Source organism: Bicyclus anynana, chromosome 10 (genome assembly GCF_947172395.1).
Source record: "Bicyclus anynana chromosome 10, ilBicAnyn1.1, whole genome shotgun sequence".
Lineage (NCBI taxonomy): Eukaryota > Metazoa > Arthropoda > Insecta > Lepidoptera > Nymphalidae > Bicyclus > Bicyclus anynana.
This window is the reverse complement of record NC_069092.1, coordinates 647,429-668,145: the sequence shown is the minus strand read 5'-3', so window position 1 is coordinate 668,145 and position 20,717 is coordinate 647,429. Positions and strand designations below refer to the sequence as shown.

Genomic DNA, 20,717 nt, shown 5'->3' with positions numbered 1-20,717 from the left:
TTAAAAAAAAGACAGTAAGTGTACATTAATTTCAAAGTTGTTCCACATAGTCATTTCGCCTAGTGGTGCAAAACAAAGGTACAATCTATAATCCTGAGTTCGAACCCGGGTGGACAACTTTTGTCTTTTTTTTTATTTTTCTTAAGTGGTTTCTTCAACTATTACAAAATCAAAAATCTCTCGCTTTACAAAAACTATGCATAATTATTTTTATAACATAATGGATACTTTACTAAAAATACCGTAGCTAGTTACTAGATGGCGCTATCACAGGCGTTCCGAAAAAAAGTTAGAGTTGTCTATCTATTTCCAATAATACACTGTAATCTTTGGTCGCAGGTTGATTTTTCTTTTGTTTTCTACTTCTAGCCTAGCAAACCAAAGCAAAGTCGTTCTTCATTGGTGGTTTAAGTGCACAATTGGCTAAGGTGTGTTATTTTCCAAATTACATACAATTGTTATTATTTAACTACTTAGAATTAATGTTTGTAATTTTTTGTAAGAAATACTTGTGTTCGTGTATCAATAAATAGAGTAATTAGACATGCTTACACAAAGGTATATTATTTATTTATTAAATGCACGTTAAACGCAAGACGAATTTGTTGTACTTTGCATTCAAAATTTCAAACTTTGATTTTTGAATTTAATGTACACATTTGACATTTCAAAATGGCCGTTGGTTTATCGTTATCAAGGAGCCATTTTGGTCTTTATTTGTATATTACTAAGGACGAACGTATATCTATTTATATAAAAATGAATTGCTGTTCGTTATTCTCGGTAAAACTTGAAACCGGCTGAAGGGATTTATCTTGGTCTTGAAATGTTTGTGGAGGTATAGGACTATAGAGAAGGTTAGACCTTGGAGTCCTTGTTAACTGCGCGACGCTATGACGTCGCACCTGTGGCCGCGCTTATTTCACGACGATTGTACTTCATGTACGCACCACGCGGCGCATAAGCGTCTACTCCGCAATCGACTAAAAACCTTATTTTGTATGTGATAGAGACTAATTTAGAATGAACAAGTATATAAATGTAAGCGCAATTGTTATTAGAAAACTGATTATTTTGATTAAAATGAATGTTTTAGGTTATTGTTTGTAAGAAATACATCGTGAAACATTCAGTAAACAGTAATAAAGAGCAGTAGGCTAGGCTCGATTTCTGTGTTTATTATATTAGGTGTGGGTAATATCGGATTTTCTGTGTATCAAATCGAAACTATATATTGATATGGAATATCGGATTCTGAAACTATATATTTTTTGAAACTATATATTTTCTAAGACTATATGTTTTCTGAAACATACATTAGTTTGAATCTATCTTGTATTACTGGATTCAGGTCACTTCCATAACGCTCTGGTGAGATTATGGCAATACATTTATAATTTACTTGAGGCACAGATTATGTACTTGAGGTTAAGTTTTTTTAAGGGTTTATATATTTCCCCTTTTTTATATTAATTTATTTAATGATTATTTAATTAATTTATTATATATTTATTTATTTAATTAACCGACTTCTTTATTTACGAATTAAAGTTTTTTTTTCTTTGCGCCATCTATGTTTGCGCCAAGGAACAAATTGGTACGCGCCATTAACGCCATCTATTAATAACATGTTAACATTGTAATTTATATTTACAAGAATACTTAATTGATACTATAATTCTTTTATTTTCTTCGTTGCGCCATCTGTTTAAAGAAACATAAACTACAATGAATGATATTTACCTGTGATGCCATCTTTTAGGGTATTAAAACAATAGTTCGTAAATATAATGGTGATAAATTGAAAATATCTCATAAATGTTGACTCTACATTAATTCGACGTACCTCTTTTTTTGATGACATTACCTTTGCATACATTTTGTTGTATTACAATTTAAATCTTATTTCTCTGTTATAAGTACCATATTGACTTGTATTGAAAAAAATATAGTGTTTTGCTGAATCGCGTTTTGGAATAAATTAATTAGTGCTCTATGTAATGAGATTTAAGTTTCATATTGACTTGTAATATAGGGTTTGGCCGAAAATACATAGTTTGAGAGCGAATCCGATTCAAATACGATTTGCTCGATTCAGTTACATCGGAGGATTTTATTTTTCTCTACAGGCCCTTGACTACAATCTCACCAGTGATGATGCAATCTTATATGGAAGCGGGTTAACTTCTTAGGAGCAGGATGAAAATCCGACATCGTACCGGAACGCTAATTCGCTTGGTGGTATGTCTTTGCCGGTAGGGTGGTAACTAGCCACGGCCGAAGTCTCACACCAGCTAGACCTGGACCAAGACCAAGAAAAATCTTGTCTTGTAAATCCACCACGCCTACCACTGCGCCACGGAGGCCGTCAAAAAAAATGGAATACAATACGGTTGTCGACGAATTCACGGAAGACTTTGAAAATAATTAACAAGCCGCGAAGCCTGCGAACGGGCTCTACAGTCGCAGTTCATTCATAGCGCTATCGCCTCGAGTGTAGAGCGCGTACAATCATTTTTATTGTTTTTTTGATGCGATGGTTACACAACATTAAGTACTAAAAATTTACTTGATTTTACTTCATGTTTGTTTAATATAATTATAAAATAAAAAAACATTATTTTATAGAATTAATTTCCTTTTAAAATAATTGTAATTTTAAACAAATTACAATCGGTTGTTCTAACTCTACTTCTTTTTTTTTGGTATACCTGCCTACTTATCAATCAAAAGATAATAAGCAATTTACAGCTGTTTGTAATAAGTACAAAATTAACTTGTAATCTAGTGTTTTGCCGGATAGATAGTACGAGAGCGAATCGAATTCACGTAGCGTGTGCTCGATTTAGTTGATTCGGAGGCAATACAATAACAATAACAATTGAGTTTACATTTTTCAAGTTTTATGGCGATTGTCAATTTTTTTAAAGGTTTATATTTCCCCTTTTTATTTTAATTTTGTTTTTTTTTTTTCTTGGCGCCATCTGTGTTTGCGCCAAAGGAACCTATTGTTTTGCGCTATCCTGTGAATAACATGTTCATTTGTTTTGGTTTGCAAAAAAAATGCATTACGTTATAGGTTTTTTATTCCTTTTGTATGTCGGTAATTTATTATTACAAATTAATACAACACAACAATACCTATATAATTATTTAACTTCCTTCGTTCGGATATCTTACAACAACATAAACTATAATGAAGATACATGCGATGCCATCTATTTGAGTATTTGGGTAATCCAACTCTTAGTTATATAAAACGATGGTTTAAGAAAATAATCGACATACTTCTTTTTTCATGTTTTATTTAACCTTTGCATACATTTTGTTGTATTGGATGAATATAATATACAATTTAGTTATATATATTAGTTTTTATTTTTACAAATTAATAAAAGATTATTAATTTATTAGATAATTCTTTTATTTTCTTCGTTCCGCCATCTGTTTAAAGAAACATAAACTACAATGAATGATATTTACATGTGAATTGTGATGCCATCTATTTGGGTATTAAAACAATAGTTCGTAAATATAATGGTAGAAAATTGAAAATACCTGCTATAAGTAGACCCTGCATTATTTTGACGTACTTCTTTTTTCGATGTCATAATATGTCATTCATTTTGATGTACTACAATTGAAACCTTATCTATTTATTATAAGTACTATATTGACTTGTATTTAAAAAAATATAGTGTTTTTCGGAATCGCGTTTTGGAATGATTGAATTAGTACCTTATGTAGTGAGTCATAAGTTTCATATTGACTTGTATTAAAAAAATATAGTGTTTTGCTGAATCGCGTTTTGCTTTTGGAATGAATTAATTAGTGCCTTAAGATTTGAAACATAAGTTTCATTTTGACTTGTAATATAGGGTTTGGCCGAATACATGGTATGAGAGCGAATCCGATTCATGTTCGATTTGCCCGATTCAGTCACATCGGCAATATATAGATGCCGAATCTTTTGATATATAGATTTTGATATTACTGCAATATATAGATTTAATATCTATATATGTTTTGTATCGTCCATACCTATATTATATCAATATTTGATGGAAAATATACCTAAAACATTATAAAAAGACATATTTAAAGATGGCCCATATATATTATTATACTTTTAGTATATTCCCGTTTACAGAATGATAAAATATGGTTTGAACCCTTTTCTATTTCCCATAACAACGTTTATGAGTCTAGGAGTAGGGTAGGGTAGGGATAAGTCAAAGGGAAGCTTGACCGGGTTTGATAGCTAGCATGTCAATTTACTTAACCAATTTTGGAAATTCTTTTACCACTAGAAAGCCACATTATTTTTGAGTGCAATATGAGACAAATATCTTAGCATTATATTGATGGACCATCACGTGGTAGAGAAAAAAGTCTGATCAGAGTCCTGGACTTATGACTGCAGGATGTAGGGTTAAGGAATTCCTTGACAATTGATTAACACTCCCCTCTTCCGCTCATGTTGTTCTCCCTGCCTAGCTAAATTTGGTAAGATCCTATTAGAGCAGCTTTGGATACTCGTTCTATTATAGAACTTGCTGGTCTTCTAGAGAGGCCAAGGTCTTTAAGCAAGTTATAGATAGATTTTGCTGGTAATCCTCTCGCACCTACTTCTATGGCGTACAGATTAACTACATAGCCATTTTTAGTTATTCACTTTTTTACTGTGGATTCGTTAATTTGTTTTTTGTTGTAATCAATCCTTTTTAACCGACTTCCAAAAAGGAGGAGGTTCTACGTTCGGCTGTATGTATGTTTTTTTTTTTTTTTTTATGTATGTCCAGCGATAATTCCGTCAATTATCGACCGATTTTGAAAATTCTTTTTTTGTTTTGTAGGGTTTACTTCCAGGGTGGTCCCATTTTTTTCATGTCAGGATCTGATGATGGCATCCTGGAGAAATTGAGGGGAATTTTCGAAAGTTGTAGAGACGGCTAGTACGTTTGTTAGTGTTTCCATAAGGTATTTTAAACCACTACAACTTTATGAAGGTTTGGAGTTGGTCTGATGATGGAGCCGAAACACAGACGATGGAACTCGTCAAGGATTTACAGCAGTCACCTTTTGTTTGGGCTTGATTAATTTGTATTGTTGAGTACTTTCCACCTATATGGGTTGTGACTGTATTAAGGGTCTGGTGATGAAGACGAGGGACAGTGAAGAGAACTCCTCGACGGTTCACAGTAGCTGCCTTGTGTTTGGACTTGATAAATTTGTATTGATGAGAACTTTCCACCTAGATGGATTGTGACTGTATTAAGGGTCTGATGATGAAGACGAGGGACAGTGAAGAGAACTCCTCGACGGTTCACAGTAGCTACCTTGTGTTTGGACTTTATAAATTTGTATTGATGAGAACTTTCCACCTAGATGGATTGCGACTGTATTAAGGGTCTGGTGATGAAGACGAAGCACAGTGAAGAGAACTCCTCGACGGCTCACAGTAGCTACCTTGTGTTTGGACTTGATAATTTTATATTGATAAGAACTTTCCACTTAGATAGGTTGTGACTATACACACGCAGTGGGTATGCTAACACTAAAAATAAAAAAATAAAAATTTTAATAAAAAAAATTCAACCGACTTCCAACTCAAAAAATAACTTTAACTAAAAAGCAAAAAATAACATCCTACCTATGTGCTACCTTCTGATCAGTTTGAAGGCGGTGCCAAGCCAGTGTCGTGTTTTAATTAAAGCTGTTTCTGGAATAACCACAGAAATTTTATAGTTTAAACGTATTTAAATAAAACATCACTGGCTTGGCACCGCCTTCAAACTGATCAGGAGGTAGCACATAGGTAGGATGTTATTTTTTGCTTTTTAGTTAGTTATTTTTTGAGTTGGAAGTCGGTTGAATTTTTTTTATTAAAATTTTTTTGAGCTCTAGCTACTGAAAGGCTTATAGCTTCACATGTAATTTGAAGTACTCTATCATGACAATGTGAGTAAAGAGCCCTATCCAGGAGCACCTTGCATCCAACCAACAAGTGCCTTGCTGTTCCTATTGCCTCACCACAACTATAGCAAGATATTTTTCCCCATATCCCCATATTCTCATCGGAACAGGAACCAGGCTTTGGGGCTAGAGCTAATGTAAAAAAGAAATGACTAAGTGCATGTCGGGCCACGAGCTGTATAGGGTACTGTAGATTAAGTACACTTTAAATCCATAGTATTGTTCACATTTTTATCGTACAAAGTCATGCTAAATTACAGCTTTCTAGTAATAATAGTCTGCTATTAATTAGAGGAGGCCTTTGTCAGTACAAGACAAGCTGTTTGAAAGGGAGATCAATCCGATGGAAAATTACTATTTTAGCTAGTTGTTAACCCTACATTTTATTTACTTTGCAAGTACTACTGAGCCGTGATAGCCCAGTGGATATGACCTCTGCCTCCAATTCCGGAGGGTGTGGGTTCGAATCTGGTCTGGGGCATGGACCTACAACTTTTCAGTTATGTGCATTTTAAAGAAATTAAAACTTTTCAGTTATGTGTATTTTAAAGAAATTAAATATCACGTGTCTCAAACAGTGAAGGAAACTTAATTCTCTGCGTGTGTGAAGTCTGCCAATCGGCATTGGGCCAATGTGGTGGACTATTGGCCTAACCCCTCTTATTCTGAGAGGAGACTCAGCAGTGAGCTGTATATGGGTTGATAACGACGAAGTACCTACTTGTATGTAAAGATAAAAACAGCAATAAAGACTTATTTTATTTTAATAGTAGTATTATGTTCAAATATATTTTTTTATGCATAGTATGTCTTGGAGGGACAATGAAGATCCTCCAAAGGAGTTTGCTGATCTGCTTAATCAAGAGGAGCTTGATGAAGGAGAGAGTTCGAGTGGAGAGCTGGACAGTGATGAAGAGGAGCTTATGGAGATTGAGATGCTGGATACTAGTGGAGGAGAGGAAGAGGAAGATGAGGTGTGGCCTACTTTAGATTACATTACAAGTAATTATTATAAAATAAAATAAGTTAGTTGATAGTACGGGAGTAATCTCTTTTCCTTTGTATATTTTATGTGCTCCACTAGTTATAATGTTTATTTTGGGCTGCAGTGGAATTGTATGCTTTCTGTGTATGTTTTAGGAGTCAGAACCAGAGACTCCAAGATTAACACCTCGCACACCACCAGAGCGCCGCCAGAGCATACTGCATATGGTAATCCTGTTTATTTATAACTAGCTGTGCCGTGCGGTTTTACCCGCGGAAATCCCTAAGGAACGTCTAAATGCTTCAAATTATAATCTACCTTTAAACCAATTTCACCTAGATCTGTTCAGCCATTTTGACATGATTGAGCACAAATTCTAATTCTCTCTCTTCTACTAACTCTACGCTGTAAATTACAACCGAAACTTTATGTTCGCTACTCAACATACTTACTCGTAAGACTAACCTGCCCCCTTTCCCAATAATCATAATTTATCATGACCCTCTTAGAGGCACAAAGCTTTGTTAAAGGTAGGAAACTGGAAATTATTAAATACCTATTACCTACCTACCTTTAAAATCCTTTTATGGATATTGCTTTTCGACTCGGATTATGATTATGTTCTTTTTTAAATTAGCGGACGCCCGCGACTTTGTCCGTGTGAAAATCAATGAAAACTTTAAACCCCCATTTCACCACCATTTATATTTTTGCGTGTTTTATTATATAACTAGCGGAAAGCCCGCTACTTTGGACGCGTGAAACCCTACCCCTACTCTACTCCTACCCTACCTAGAGGTAGGGTAGACCCTAAACAACCCCTATTTCACCCCTTTCAAAGAATAGAATTATGAATAGAATATAAGTATAATAGTTACTGTATATACAGACGATTAAGAAAGTACAAAGTTTAATTAAGAACTGAGACTCAATTAGTCAATGTTGTTATTTAACAATGTAAAAGCAAGCATTGTTTTTGTTTACAATTTAATTTACCAGAGGTTCCAAGACTATGGTCGTACAATCAAAGATCGTACAATTTTGTTATACTCAAATCTTCAATATTTTCACTAAAACAATAATTTCCGCAAGACATGTGAAAAACTGAATTTGACCCAGACGAAGTCGCAGGCATCTGCTAGTTTTTTTATAAAAAGGAAATCTTTGGTCACTTTACGTACTCTCATCATCATCATCATCATTATCAGCCGATGGACGTTCAATGTTGGACATGGGAATCTTGCATGGACTTCCAAACAAAATGGTCTCGAGCCCCAAGCATCCAGCGTACTCTATTGCAATGCAAAAAAAGCTATTAATAACATAGAATGTATGTACAATTTAATTTTTCCTTCGCTAGATAGAAGTAAATCTAAGCTGCAAACAACTTTCTCTCAGAAATGCGTAAACTAAGCGGTATGTAATGCGGTTAGAACGAACTGAGCACCGTGAATAAACAATGAAACTGAATTTAAGTGAAAAATCACACAAAGCCACAGTGTTGAGGAGTTTATTTAGCTTTAGTGACCTGAAATTATACTTTAATATTATATTTTTTAATTTAATACTTATTTTATGGGTAAATTATTTTTAATCGACTTCAAAAAAGAAGTAGGTTCTCAATTCATTCTTTTTTCGAATGTTTGTTACCTCATAACTTCATAATTTATTAATTAATTTTGAAAATTCTTTTTTTAATATAAAGAGAAAAACTTAACCTACTTCAAAGGTGTATTACTCTAAAAAGCGAAAAATAACATCGTACCTACGTCCTTTCTATTGATCGCTTTGAAGGCGGTGCCAAATAAACAATAAACTTTAAGAGCCTTTTTGGCAAAGCACCGCCTTCAAATCGATCAATAGATAGGATATTTGTGAAAAAGATTTTATTAGGGTCCTAAATACCTTTGAAATGTGTTCTATATTTGATTATCTTGTCAAGACCTTTTGCTTTCTACTTTAGAACAGATATTCTATATTCTGGATACTCTGCTGAAAAGATCCCAAAATTAAAATTACATTCTAACCAAAAATCATGTTTCACTGAAAACCTTTCTATTAAGTGGTTGGATTTTACACAATCGTAATAATTGCGTATCTAATGTCGACAGGCGTTATAAAGTAACTATTAGATTTACCGATTTCTATTCATTTGTTATTTTTTTTTCAATGTTTACGGATGGAACCTTCGGTATGCATACCTGACTCGAACTTGGCCGGTTTTTTTAAAGTATTCCAGAACGTCATGTTTATCGGTTTTGTTTACCTAACCCCTCTGCTTAGTTATTACGAGTACCTATAGCAGATGTATTTTTGAATGCCGAAATAATACATTTTAAGTTTTGCACATTGCTTGACCAGCCACTTTACATCACCACCTTCACAGTCTCAAGGCGCCTGTATCCAGTGACTGCTTTTGATTGACTTAGAGTAAGTTCGGGTTAAAAGTACCTTTCAGAATGCATTAAAACACATGTTCTCCATACCCACATTAAACAATTTATGTTCAATTTCAATACAAAACATTGTGGCACAAAATCACTAACACGACAACATCCTGGCGGTACGTTGCTTAACAAAAATCTGTTGTCTGTGAAGTCGGTTTATTGACGATAGTTGAACGTGACAACGTCGTAAGAAAATGGATGGAATGATGATGGAATGGTTGCATTTTTCAAAAGAACATGTTCGTATATTAGAATATACTTTATTTCTTGTAAAATAAGTTGGCTACCCTAGAGCGAGGGAACGACGATGTCATCTTTTTACGAGGCTCCATCGAGTTATAAGACGTCGTCACGTCAAAACCGAACACAAGTCACCAATCACCCTCTTATTCTCTTTTACTGTCATAACAAATTTATACAAATTATAATAATATTTTTAGCAGAAACTTCATAAGTGGATTAAAAAAAAAGAAAACCAATGTCGAACAAAGGATTCACAATATTTGTCAGGACAACTTAATTAACAAATCTAACTGTAACCAAAATAAGATCCTAAAATGGAATGACCTTGAATGGAGTCACGCACTTGTGAACGTTGTGTGTAGGGTTAAAGGATCCTTTGACAGTTAACTAACACTCCCCTTTTCCAATCAAGTCACTCTCCCCGTCTATCCCAAGTAGCCTTTAAAGAATTACACAACAAGAAATGTAAACGGCTCGAACGCCACGAGCATACTGAAGCCGACCGTACGACGGGCGCCTTATATCGTAAGTCCCTCCTCTCTAACTCCCTACTCTTTACGGAAACAAGTCGCGCCACCTAACTTCGGCACGAGCTAACACGAGATCGAGCGACGTCATATCCGTCGCAGACTACTATTTCCTACAATATAATTTACTAGCGGACGCCCGCGACTTCGTCCGCGTAAAAATTGATGTAAACTTCTCTACCTCTACCTTACCCTGCTCGTAAACCTACCCAACCCTACCCTACCCTACCCCTACCTTACTCCTACCCTACCGCTAACGCTAACCCTTCCCTCCCCCCACCTTACCCTACCCTAACCCTACCCGTACCCTATCCATACCCTATCCTACCCTACCCCTAATTTACCCCTACCCTACCCCTACCTTACTCCTACCCTACCGCTAACCCTAACCCTTCCCTACCCCTACCTTATCACTACCCTAACCCTACCCTACCCGTACCCTACCCATATCCTACCCCTATCCTACTCCTCCCCTACCCTATAAATTCCATATCCTTCCCCTACCTCTACCTTGCCCCTACCCTACACTACCCCTACCTTATACGTACCCTACCCTACCCTACCCTACACTTTCCCTAAATTACCCCTACCCTACCTCTATCCTACCCCTTCCCTACCTCTATCCTATCCCTACCCTCAGCAAAATTGGTCCAGCCTTTTGTGCGTGGTGCAATGACCAAAAGACTATAATTTCCCAAGCGACTTCTATGCTAATACTATAAAGAGGTAAAGTTTGTGTGGTTGTCGGGGGTAATCTCTGGATCTACTGGACCGATTTGGAAAATTCTTTTACCAATAGAAAGCTACATTATTTGCGAGTGTCATAGGCTATGTTTGGTCCTCATATGCATACGGGAACGGGAGCCACGTAATTGAAACCGCGGGGCGTCATATAGCGGCATTTCTGCGACTTTCAGAAATTTTGTATTATCTCTGAAACTATATAACTAATTAACATACTGTAAAGGGCAAAGTTTATCTCTATAATATCCTTGTGATTATTAAATCATTTATTTTGATAAGGATTTAAGTTTAGTTGTGTAAATAATGACGTAAACCTTAGTTTAAAATTTAAATAATTTATTAAAGTACTAAAGGTACTATATCTGCTAAAATATAAAAGATAGATATATGGTGTCGCGGACTTTTTTGTAGAACTTTTAAAGGTTCAAAAAGCCTCCATACATTTATTTCAGTTATACGCAATGGTTGAGGCAGCGCATGCGAATAAGTAAGTTTTTTGGTCTGACCTGTAAGAGAAAACCCGCTATATCTCAGTAGTTATATATGATAGAAATATAAAATATAGCCTATAGCACTCCCCGATAACGTAGCATTCTACTGGTGAAAGAATTTTTAAAATCGGTCTAGTAGTTCCGAAGATTACCCCATTTCAAAAAATTGTTACAAACTTACAAACTTACAAACTTTACCTCTTTATAATATTAGTATAGATGTTTGTTAACAGCAGTAGTTAGTTGGATTTGAGTGGTTTTGAATAATTTTTTTTCGTTTTAGGATGAAGGAAAACCGCATCAATCTCGTGACAGGTCACGGTCGCCAGTCAGGCTCAATTTTTCGCCAGAAGAGTAAGTTCATTTTTTATAAATAAAAATGATCAAAATTTCAAAATAACTGTGTTTTCTCATGTGCTTATTGTTATTTAGACAATAATAAAACTTTAACAAGCTTTTTTATATTTTTGCCAGGCTTATCTCCAATTTTATTGGAACTTTCAGTGGATAGAGAAGGTTATTGAGCAACATAAAGGCTACATTAATCCTGAAAAATACATACCCGGATTTTAAAAAAACTGAATTTTATACAGGCACAGTCGTGGGCATCCGCTGATCTTAAATATTATGAGTCAAACTAAATCTAGCAATTGTTACAGGGAGGCAATGGTGCTAGTAATGAATGGCGAAGATGGAGTGGTAGAGAAAGGTGCCGGCGTCTTCTTAGCCCCGGATGCCCACGTCATGTATGTTTCCCCTGAGGAGCGTGATAGGAATTTAAGAAATGAGAGGTATGAAAGAAGAATGAGTGGGCGAAGGGCCGTTAGGGGCGCGCGAGGACAGAGTGGACGTGGGCGTGGGCATCCGAGCCAGGGCCGGAGGGGGAACCTTAGGTGGGAGGTGGGACACCCACTTAATGAAATTTGGACGACAGATGCAGACGTCCCCTCGGAATTGGTAAGTTTGGCGAGGGATGTAATGAGGAGACGTAAGGAGAGTATACAAGATGCTGAACGTAACGCTGAACGACAGATTGCTGTTAGCGAGAGCGAGAGCGATGAGGAATATCTTGATGCCCTTGCTGGAGAGGATGGTCTCCCAAGGCTGGAAAGCCAGAACCTCCACTTTGAATGGTCTACCATGGAGACCTTTCAAGGTAAGGAGGAAAATTTTAGACAAGAGCGTACTGGTTCTGTGCTTAGCCACAGTTCGGCTTATGATGCGTTTCGCTCTTTTTGGGGCGACGACATCTTAGACCAAATTGTAACTGAAACGAACCGATACGCTACTAAAATTGTATCCTCCTCTTTCCAGTCTAATTGGTCGCCAACAAATAGTCATGAAATTTTGTGCCTCTTTTCGTTCTGGATGATGCTGGGGATCATCAAAATGCCAACGATCACAAGTTGCTTTTCTGGTGATCCCCTTATGAGAACAGAAGTTTTCAGACGCATCTTCACACGAAGGAGGTACGAAATATTAATAAAGGCCTTAAATTTTACTGATTCCGACCCCTCTATTAACGATTCAAATCCCTCTAACACTGGTGTTGCAAACTTGGATCGATTACACCATTTGAGACCAATAATTACACATTTAAATTCAAAATTTCAGTCGAATTATATTTTAGATAAAGACATTTGCATAGATCAGAGACTGACACTTTGGAAAGGAAAAAGTCGGTCCAAGGCTGCAAAGTTTGGTATCAAGACCTTTGAGCTTTGCGAGAGTACCACCGGATATCTGTGGTCGTTCATTGTTTACACCGGTAAACAATCCGGAATGGATGTGGAGCAGTTACCTGGGGTACTCAAAAGTACAGCTATTGTGAAAAAGCTCATTGGTCCCCTACTAAACAAAGGCTATAGATTGTTTGTGGACAATTGTTATAATTCACCCCTATTAGCGAGATATCTTAAGCTCAATGGTACCGACTGTGTTGGTACCTTGAGGTCTTCACGTGCAGATGTTCCCGTCGTAATAAATAAGGCTTCACTTAAAAAGGGAGAGTATATTGCGAGACATTCCGGTGATGTCTCAATATTATCTTGGCAAGACAAAAAACGAGTAACCATGATATCTACTTGTCATGGTTCATCCACTGCCTTACCTACGGTCTCTTCTAGACCTAAATCTCGGCCAATACCATTTAAACCTCAAATGGTACTAGATTACAACAAATTCATGAGGGGAGTAGATTTGAAAGATCAAATGCTCGAGCCTTATTTATTACAAAGAAAACGTGGTCCTAAATGGTTCATAAAACTATTTAAACGCTTCCTTAACATTTCTGTTCTTAACGCACGTATTCTCCTCCAGTCATCAACACAGAAACATCAACACCACTTAGCTTTCCGCCTTCAGCTTGTGGACTCCATCCTCTCAAAACACTTGGCATTTTGTCCGAAAGGGCGTGCTAAAATACCTGTTACAGCCCAACGGACCAACCCTGGAAGGTACATAGTATCTACTCACTGGCCTGTCTTTCATGAGCCGACTGCGGGCAGTACTGCGCGCAATCGCCATCATATCATGCGCTGTGTTGTCTGCCTCAGCGAAGGCAGAAAATCACAGCGCTCTCGATATCGTTGCGAATCTTGTGACGTGGCACTGTGCGTAGAAAACTGCTTCAAAGCTTATCACACACCACCCACACAATAGCTTCGATCTGCACTTCTCTTTCATTTCTTTCCAATTGTTCACAAAGAACTATAATATGAAAGCAGAGTGAAAGGTGAATGTAATGTGAGGTCATATATTTTATTGTTTATTGTATTTTTTGCATGTACAATTCACAATTAATGGTCCAAACATGTGGCAATTGGCAAATGGCAAAATGGTAAAACGCCACAAATTAGGCGTGCAAATATTTTTAAAATTAAGTAATATGATATAAATGTTCAAATTATTAATGCTGCATGTTAATTTGATTGAAAACAAAAATTACCATAACTATACCAATACTGAAATTCTCAAGTCATATAAATAATAAAATATTTAATTAAAGTGTATGTCTAATTGTGAAAATATAATAAATTAGTCAAATTAATTTTAATTTATAAAAGTCATTTAATTCGTAAATACTATTTTGTACAGGTATCTCAATTTTATTTCTTTTACGACCACTTTTTTCTCAGGAAATGGAGTAATATTCTTTTTCACAAATAGACACAGCTCGAAAATTATATTAAGGTAACATCTTAGATACATAGATAATAAGTGTCAAAGGGTAACATCCATGGTTCCCGCGGAATTTGTGAAAAGCTGAAATCCACGCGAACGTAGACGCGACGCGTCCGCTAATTCTATTATACAAAAGTGCGGAAAATGGCAATATCTTAATTTTTTTGAATAGTGGCTTCAATAAAATCAACTCCACAAACAGTATGGGAGGCAACTTTTTTGAGCTCTGAAAGCTCTTATTATCTCTACGTAATCACCCCATAATATAAGACCACTAGCGGACGTCCGCGACTTCGTCCGCGTGGAATTCAGTTTTTCAAAAATCACACGGGACCCATGGATTTTTCCGGGATGAAAAGTAGCCTATTTGTTAATTCAGAGTGAAATCTATCCGCCTATATATAAGTCGCCTCCGTGGCGCAGCAGATTTACAAAAACGGAGGTCCTGGGTTCTATCCCTGGCTGGGCAGATTGAGTTCTTAATTTGTCGAGGTCTGGCTGGTGGGAGGCTTCGGCCGTGGCTATTTACCACCCTACCGGCAAAAACGTACCATCAAGCGATTTAGCGTTCCGGTACGATGCCGTGTAGAAACCGAAAGGAGTGTGGATTTTCATCCTCCTCCTAACAAGTTAGCCCGCTTCCATCTTAGACTGCAGCATTACTTACCATCAGGTGAGATTGTAGTCAAGGGCTAACTTGTAAAGAATAAAAAAAAAGTATCATAGGCATACATGACAGGAACAACAGGAACTATGTGGGTGAAACCGCGGGGCGACTTTAGCGGAATTTTTTTCGCTTTTTAGAAAATTTGTATTTTCTCCGAAACTATATGACTAATTAACATATTGTAAAAGGCAAATCTTATCTCTTTATTATCCTCTTGATTATTAAGTAATTTATTTTGATAAGAATTTAACTTTAGTGGTGTAAATAATGACGTAAACTTTAGTATAAGATTTAAATAATTTATTAAAGTACAGAAGGTACTATATGTACTAAAATAAAGAAGATAAATATATGCTGTCGCGACATTTTTTGTAGAGATTTATGTTTAAGTTGTAGTACATTATGTTATTTTAATTTTTGCAGCGCACGCCATATAAACAAAACTTTTGTACACCTTGGGTTACATTATTGGAATTTAAGGAAAGATCCCTATTTTTTTTTTAAATAAAATATAGCCTATAGCCTTCCTCGATAAATAGGCTATCTAACACTGAAAGAATTTTTCAAATCAGACCAGTAGTTCCTGAGATTAGCTCGTTCAAACAAACAAACTCTTCAGCTTTATAATATTAGTATAGATTCGCTCGCAAAGGGTCTCATAATTTCCTAATTTCAATATTACCCGATATTACAGCTTGCGTTTTGCGATAACGCACAAGCATTAACACACACGAAACGAAACGAATTGATACAATAATATTTAATATCTTAATTATTGCCAGTATAATAAAAAAGCAATTAATCATATCTCTTAACTTTATTTAGTCTTACACCAAATCATTTAACAATAGCTAAGCATTACTTTTGTAAATTATGAATTTCTTCTATTGGATCTCATAGGTCCCTCAATGAGATCCTGATATCTGTCATGAAAGAAATCCAAGTATGCATCTTTGATGGAGCCCGAGCATGCCACATAGTGCCCACCCGAGTGCTCCGCCACCACAGGCTTCGTGAATAAATTGATCAGTGACTCACTCATTTCTGAAATAAAAAAGTTGGTTGATATATATAAGCTATAAATATTGTATTATTCTTGAATAATAATAGTAAATTACGTATGAAAGTAATTGTAGAGCTTACTGTGCAGTGGGAGACTAACATTCCGAAGGACCACAGTATAAAAGTGAAAAAATATTATGACCTAACAAATGAACTGACTAAAAATGGCTATGTAGTTAGTCTGTACGCCGTAGCTGTATGTGCGAAAGGATTACCAGCAAAATCTCTCTATAACTTGCTTAAAGACCTTGGCCTCTCTAGAAGTGCAGCTAGTTCTATATTAGAACGAGTATCCAAAGCTGCTCTAATAGGATCTTACCAAATTTGGACAGGTAGGTAGAACAACACGAACAGAGAAGGCGAGTGTTGATCCATCGTCAAGGAATTCCTTAACCCTACATCTAGTAGTCGCAAATCCTTGACTTTGCTTGGAGTTATTCTCTCTACCACACGATGGACCCGGCACTTGCACCGTGAATCCATGGATTGCTAAGATAATTACTTCCAGCTTAGGTTGGTGAAGTTATCGAATGCCCTTTCAGCTGCTGTTTTCCTTACAACATGATATTTCTAAGTCAAAGAGTGACCTAAGCTTTACCTTACCTTTACCTTTACCATCAAGTGTGTGTAAGTACCAACAGTAGAAAAATCAGGGATGTAATCAAATTGAATCAATTTATTTAAATTAATACATTGAAACACCTAGACTCTTAAGTTTAGAAGGCAAATTTAAATAAGATCATAAGATTAGAATGAAAAGCATGCAATGCACCTCATAGTCATGAAATTATTAAAGGGACATTTTACCTTTTGGAATAATAGAATCACTTTCACCATACACATGTAGTGATCGGAGATTGATATCTTCATCATAGAAGGCTTTGTGGACTAAGCTCCCGGATCTGAACCCAGATGCAAAAATAGCAAACTTGAATGTGTATGGTAAATCTGCAAATACAAAAATAACTTCAACTTAGAATACCTATAAAATAGTATATATTTACACAATCGAAAACATACTATTTAAAAGACTTTCCTACAATATTTTTTCTTTTAGTTAAATATCATTAGTTATTTAAGCAGGTAACAAAGGTACTGTTGATTATAAATTAAAATTGTGTTAGAACAATATATATTTTATGGGCCATTATGATCCTTTAACTAATGATTAATTTTTATAAACCAATTCGTAAACCCACCCTATTTTAAAAATTACTAATGGATGTTAAAACAATAGCACAGAATATATAACAATAGGTTAATTCTGAATAGACTTACATTTATTCATTTAAAAAATAAAACAATAGAAATATATATTGTTTTAATATTAACTAATATTCCCCTTTTGTTTCCAACCAAGTGAGCCTCAATAGCTCAACGGTAAGAGCGGTCAGACTCACCACCGAAGGGTGGTGGTTCGATCCCCGCCCCGTTGGTCTATTGTCGTACCCACTCCTAATACAGTCTTTCCCGACTAGTTGGAGGGGAATGGGAATATTGGTCATATTTAAAAATATGGCAAATATTCTTTTTTATAAGAAAAAGTGAAACTGTTGAGACAAAGGGGTTTGAACCTCAGACCTCTCAGTGCAATCTGACTATTACTATTGAATTATTGTTACTATGCCATAAAACATACAAAGGAGACCCAGATATACTTTTAAAGCCCTGCATTTTAAAGATTACCAAAAAAGTTTTAAAGCACTAAGTTTGTGCTAAAAGTGGCTACAACAATTGTCAAGTAGGGTTGAACCCTTAACTGTTGAGCTATTTGAATCATAAAAATTTTAGGTGTGTTTAATTTTGTAAATGTTTGTTCCTCACATCCTTTTTGCTGCATGGCAGCCAGCAGTCCAACAAGACAAGCACCCTGCGAGAACCCCATGAAGCCCTCAAATGGGCCATGTTCACTCACAACCCTCTCTATGAGCTGCAAGGTGTCCTCAAACCCAATGGCTGGTCCTCCCAAACACTTGCCACTGAATGTGTTGTCCTCTGCATTGAACCACCAAGAGCGAGAATCTATAAGAGCATAATATTTAAGTAAATTATAAAGGTACCTTGTGTAATTATATATTACAATTAATAAATAATGACAATACTTCAGGCAAAACACATGTTGTAAAAGTATCAGATGACCCCACAAAACTTTTTAAAACCATTGTCTCTCTACAGGCAACCGGTTTCTAAACTTTAACTGTAATTTTTTCTGACATCATATACAATTATCAGCTGATGGATGTCCACTGAACATAGGTAATTCTTTAGGACTTCCTATTCCTAACAACAGTTTGGAGCTGCATATTCAGCTGCTACCTACAACCCTTATAAATAATATCTTTAGTTCACATAGTGAGGGTCGACTAACACTGCTCTTTTCTGACATCTATGACCTAAACTGGATAAACCATTTCAAGTATAAATACCTTCATCACTACCACCGTCTTCGCTGTAGACTTTGTGTGGTGCCGATATGAAAGTCAGCTGCGCATATTTAGAGACGGCCTTCCTGAATGAACCAATCTTGTTCTTGAACACTGTGCCATTCTGCCGATACCCATGGAAAGCCAATATCTTAAGCTTTGGCCTTTCTTCTTTGTTATTTGTTGATTGGTTAGAGTTAGAGTTATGTTCAGACATTTTAATACTTCTTACGGATTGAATTTCAGGATACTTGAGCCATTTCTTGATGAAAGGTATGTGTAAGTGTAAGTAAATTATGTTTAATTAAATTAAGTAAAGTTTAGGTTATTTTAAAGAACACAAATAAATAGAAATCATAGAAATACAAATCCAATTTTTAAATAAGACTTTGTCACTTTCACAGACCACAAATGAACTCAATATGCATCATCTATGACAAATGAAGGTCACTTTGACTAAATTTGACTTTGACGTATTAGTGTTCTGTGCTTTGACTTCTGTGACTAAGAGCATGAGCTTAGAGTACATTAAATCACAGACATTAAATAAAGGCTTGAAGAGAGCACAGCCCCACAGCGAATGTCTATGATAATGATAGTTGGAGGGAGATAATAGGCCGTACAGACTACATTAGTATTTAAGTCGAGTCAACTAAAATACCAATGTAGTCTCTGTACGGCCTATATCCTTAGACCATTAATAATAGGACTTGCCTCGCTAACCGTTACCCCTCTGGCAAAGATCAAAAATCTATGATCTAACGCGTATATTTATTACCATTAAGTATATTCTGTGTCCATACACTACACACAACTATAAATTTGACTCGCAATACTCACACGCGTAATTTTTACACACACTAACAAACACATTGTGCACAGTAAAAATATATACAATCAGTATACTTAGCCGTATTTTTGACATAAATACTTACAGCGTGCGGTACGTAAACATGAGATAGGGCTGCCTGCCTCCAGCATTTTAATTACATTTGCCAACTTTGTATTTCCATTTAGTTTTGTGATTGTAAATATACTTTTTTTATGTAAACAAATAAAATATTTTGTAAATTGTAGTAAAATAGGAAGTGATCAATAAAATGCGTGTTGTTTTTTGATTGGTAGATTTAAATAGGGCTGATACTAATCAATGACCTTGAAGGATAGGTCGTATTCATATGTTTATTTTGGTGATGCCATCTAGGTATTACCTCCTCACTACGTGACCAAATATTAAAAAACCGGTCAAGTGCGTGTCGGACCACGCGCAGTGTAGGTGTGTTCCGTAGATTATGTTAGCCCTTTAATCCCTTATGTTTTTCTCAATTTCAAAGCCTTTATTATTCCTTACATTATTACATTAAACAAGTTTTTCAATTAATAAGAGTAACAGTTTTAATTTTTTTTTTCTATGTTAGTATATTGTTAGTGTTTCTGTTTTAAGTTTAGTATGTTAGTGAGTTAGCCTTATTTCTAATTAATAAAATCTATTTAACTAGTAAGTTGAAATCGAAATTGAGGTATAGCTCGCGTTTCGACCTCTAGTATGAAGTCAAATTACTGCTTGGATATTTACTGTCACATTGCTTAGACTATCCGCAGATTAAATACATAGAATATTTGATTACTGATCGATGTTTGGCTGTTTCGTCAAAAGAATCGATTCTTTTTATAAATTGTTTTTATTAAAAATTTTATAAAATTAAGGTTTAAATACTTTCAATTGAAACGTTACTCCATCTTTTACTAAACTACAAGTTTTTGGCCGTTTTTTATGCCATTTAACTACACAAACCGGAATTTAAGGGAGCTCCTTACACGACAAAAACGATTACAACAATGAAACATCGATTCTGTAGCAACAGTTTTTATAAACGCATTAGATCATAGATTTTTGATCTTTGCCAGGGGGGTAACGGTTAGCGAACCACATCCAGTTATAATGGTCTAAGGTACGCAGTACATGTAC

At 35.7% G+C, this 20,717-nt stretch overlaps 2 protein-coding genes across 2 annotated transcripts; one reads left to right on the top strand and one right to left on the bottom strand.

Moving 5' to 3' along the window:
- Positions 1–301: 301 nt before the first annotated feature.
- Positions 302–16,070, top strand: LOC112053207 (piggyBac transposable element-derived protein 4-like). Its single transcript, XM_052883807.1, has 5 exons — positions 302–428; positions 6,782–6,950; positions 7,117–7,188; positions 11,697–11,767; positions 12,073–16,070. The coding sequence occupies exons 2-5, from the start codon at positions 6,783–6,785 to the stop codon at positions 14,072–14,074; spliced, it is 2,313 nt and encodes a 770-aa protein (XP_052739767.1). The 5' UTR covers positions 302–428; position 6,782; the 3' UTR covers positions 14,075–16,070.
- On the bottom strand, positions 16,062–19,176 carry LOC112053195 (esterase CG5412). Its single transcript, XM_024092524.2, has 4 exons — positions 18,752–19,176; positions 18,150–18,347; positions 17,133–17,273; positions 16,062–16,307 (listed from the first exon to the last, which is right to left on the bottom strand). The coding sequence occupies exons 1-4, from the start codon at positions 18,963–18,965 to the stop codon at positions 16,135–16,137; spliced, it is 726 nt and encodes a 241-aa protein (XP_023948292.1). The 5' UTR covers positions 18,966–19,176; the 3' UTR covers positions 16,062–16,134.
- Between the last annotated feature and the right edge of the window lie 1,541 nt (positions 19,177–20,717).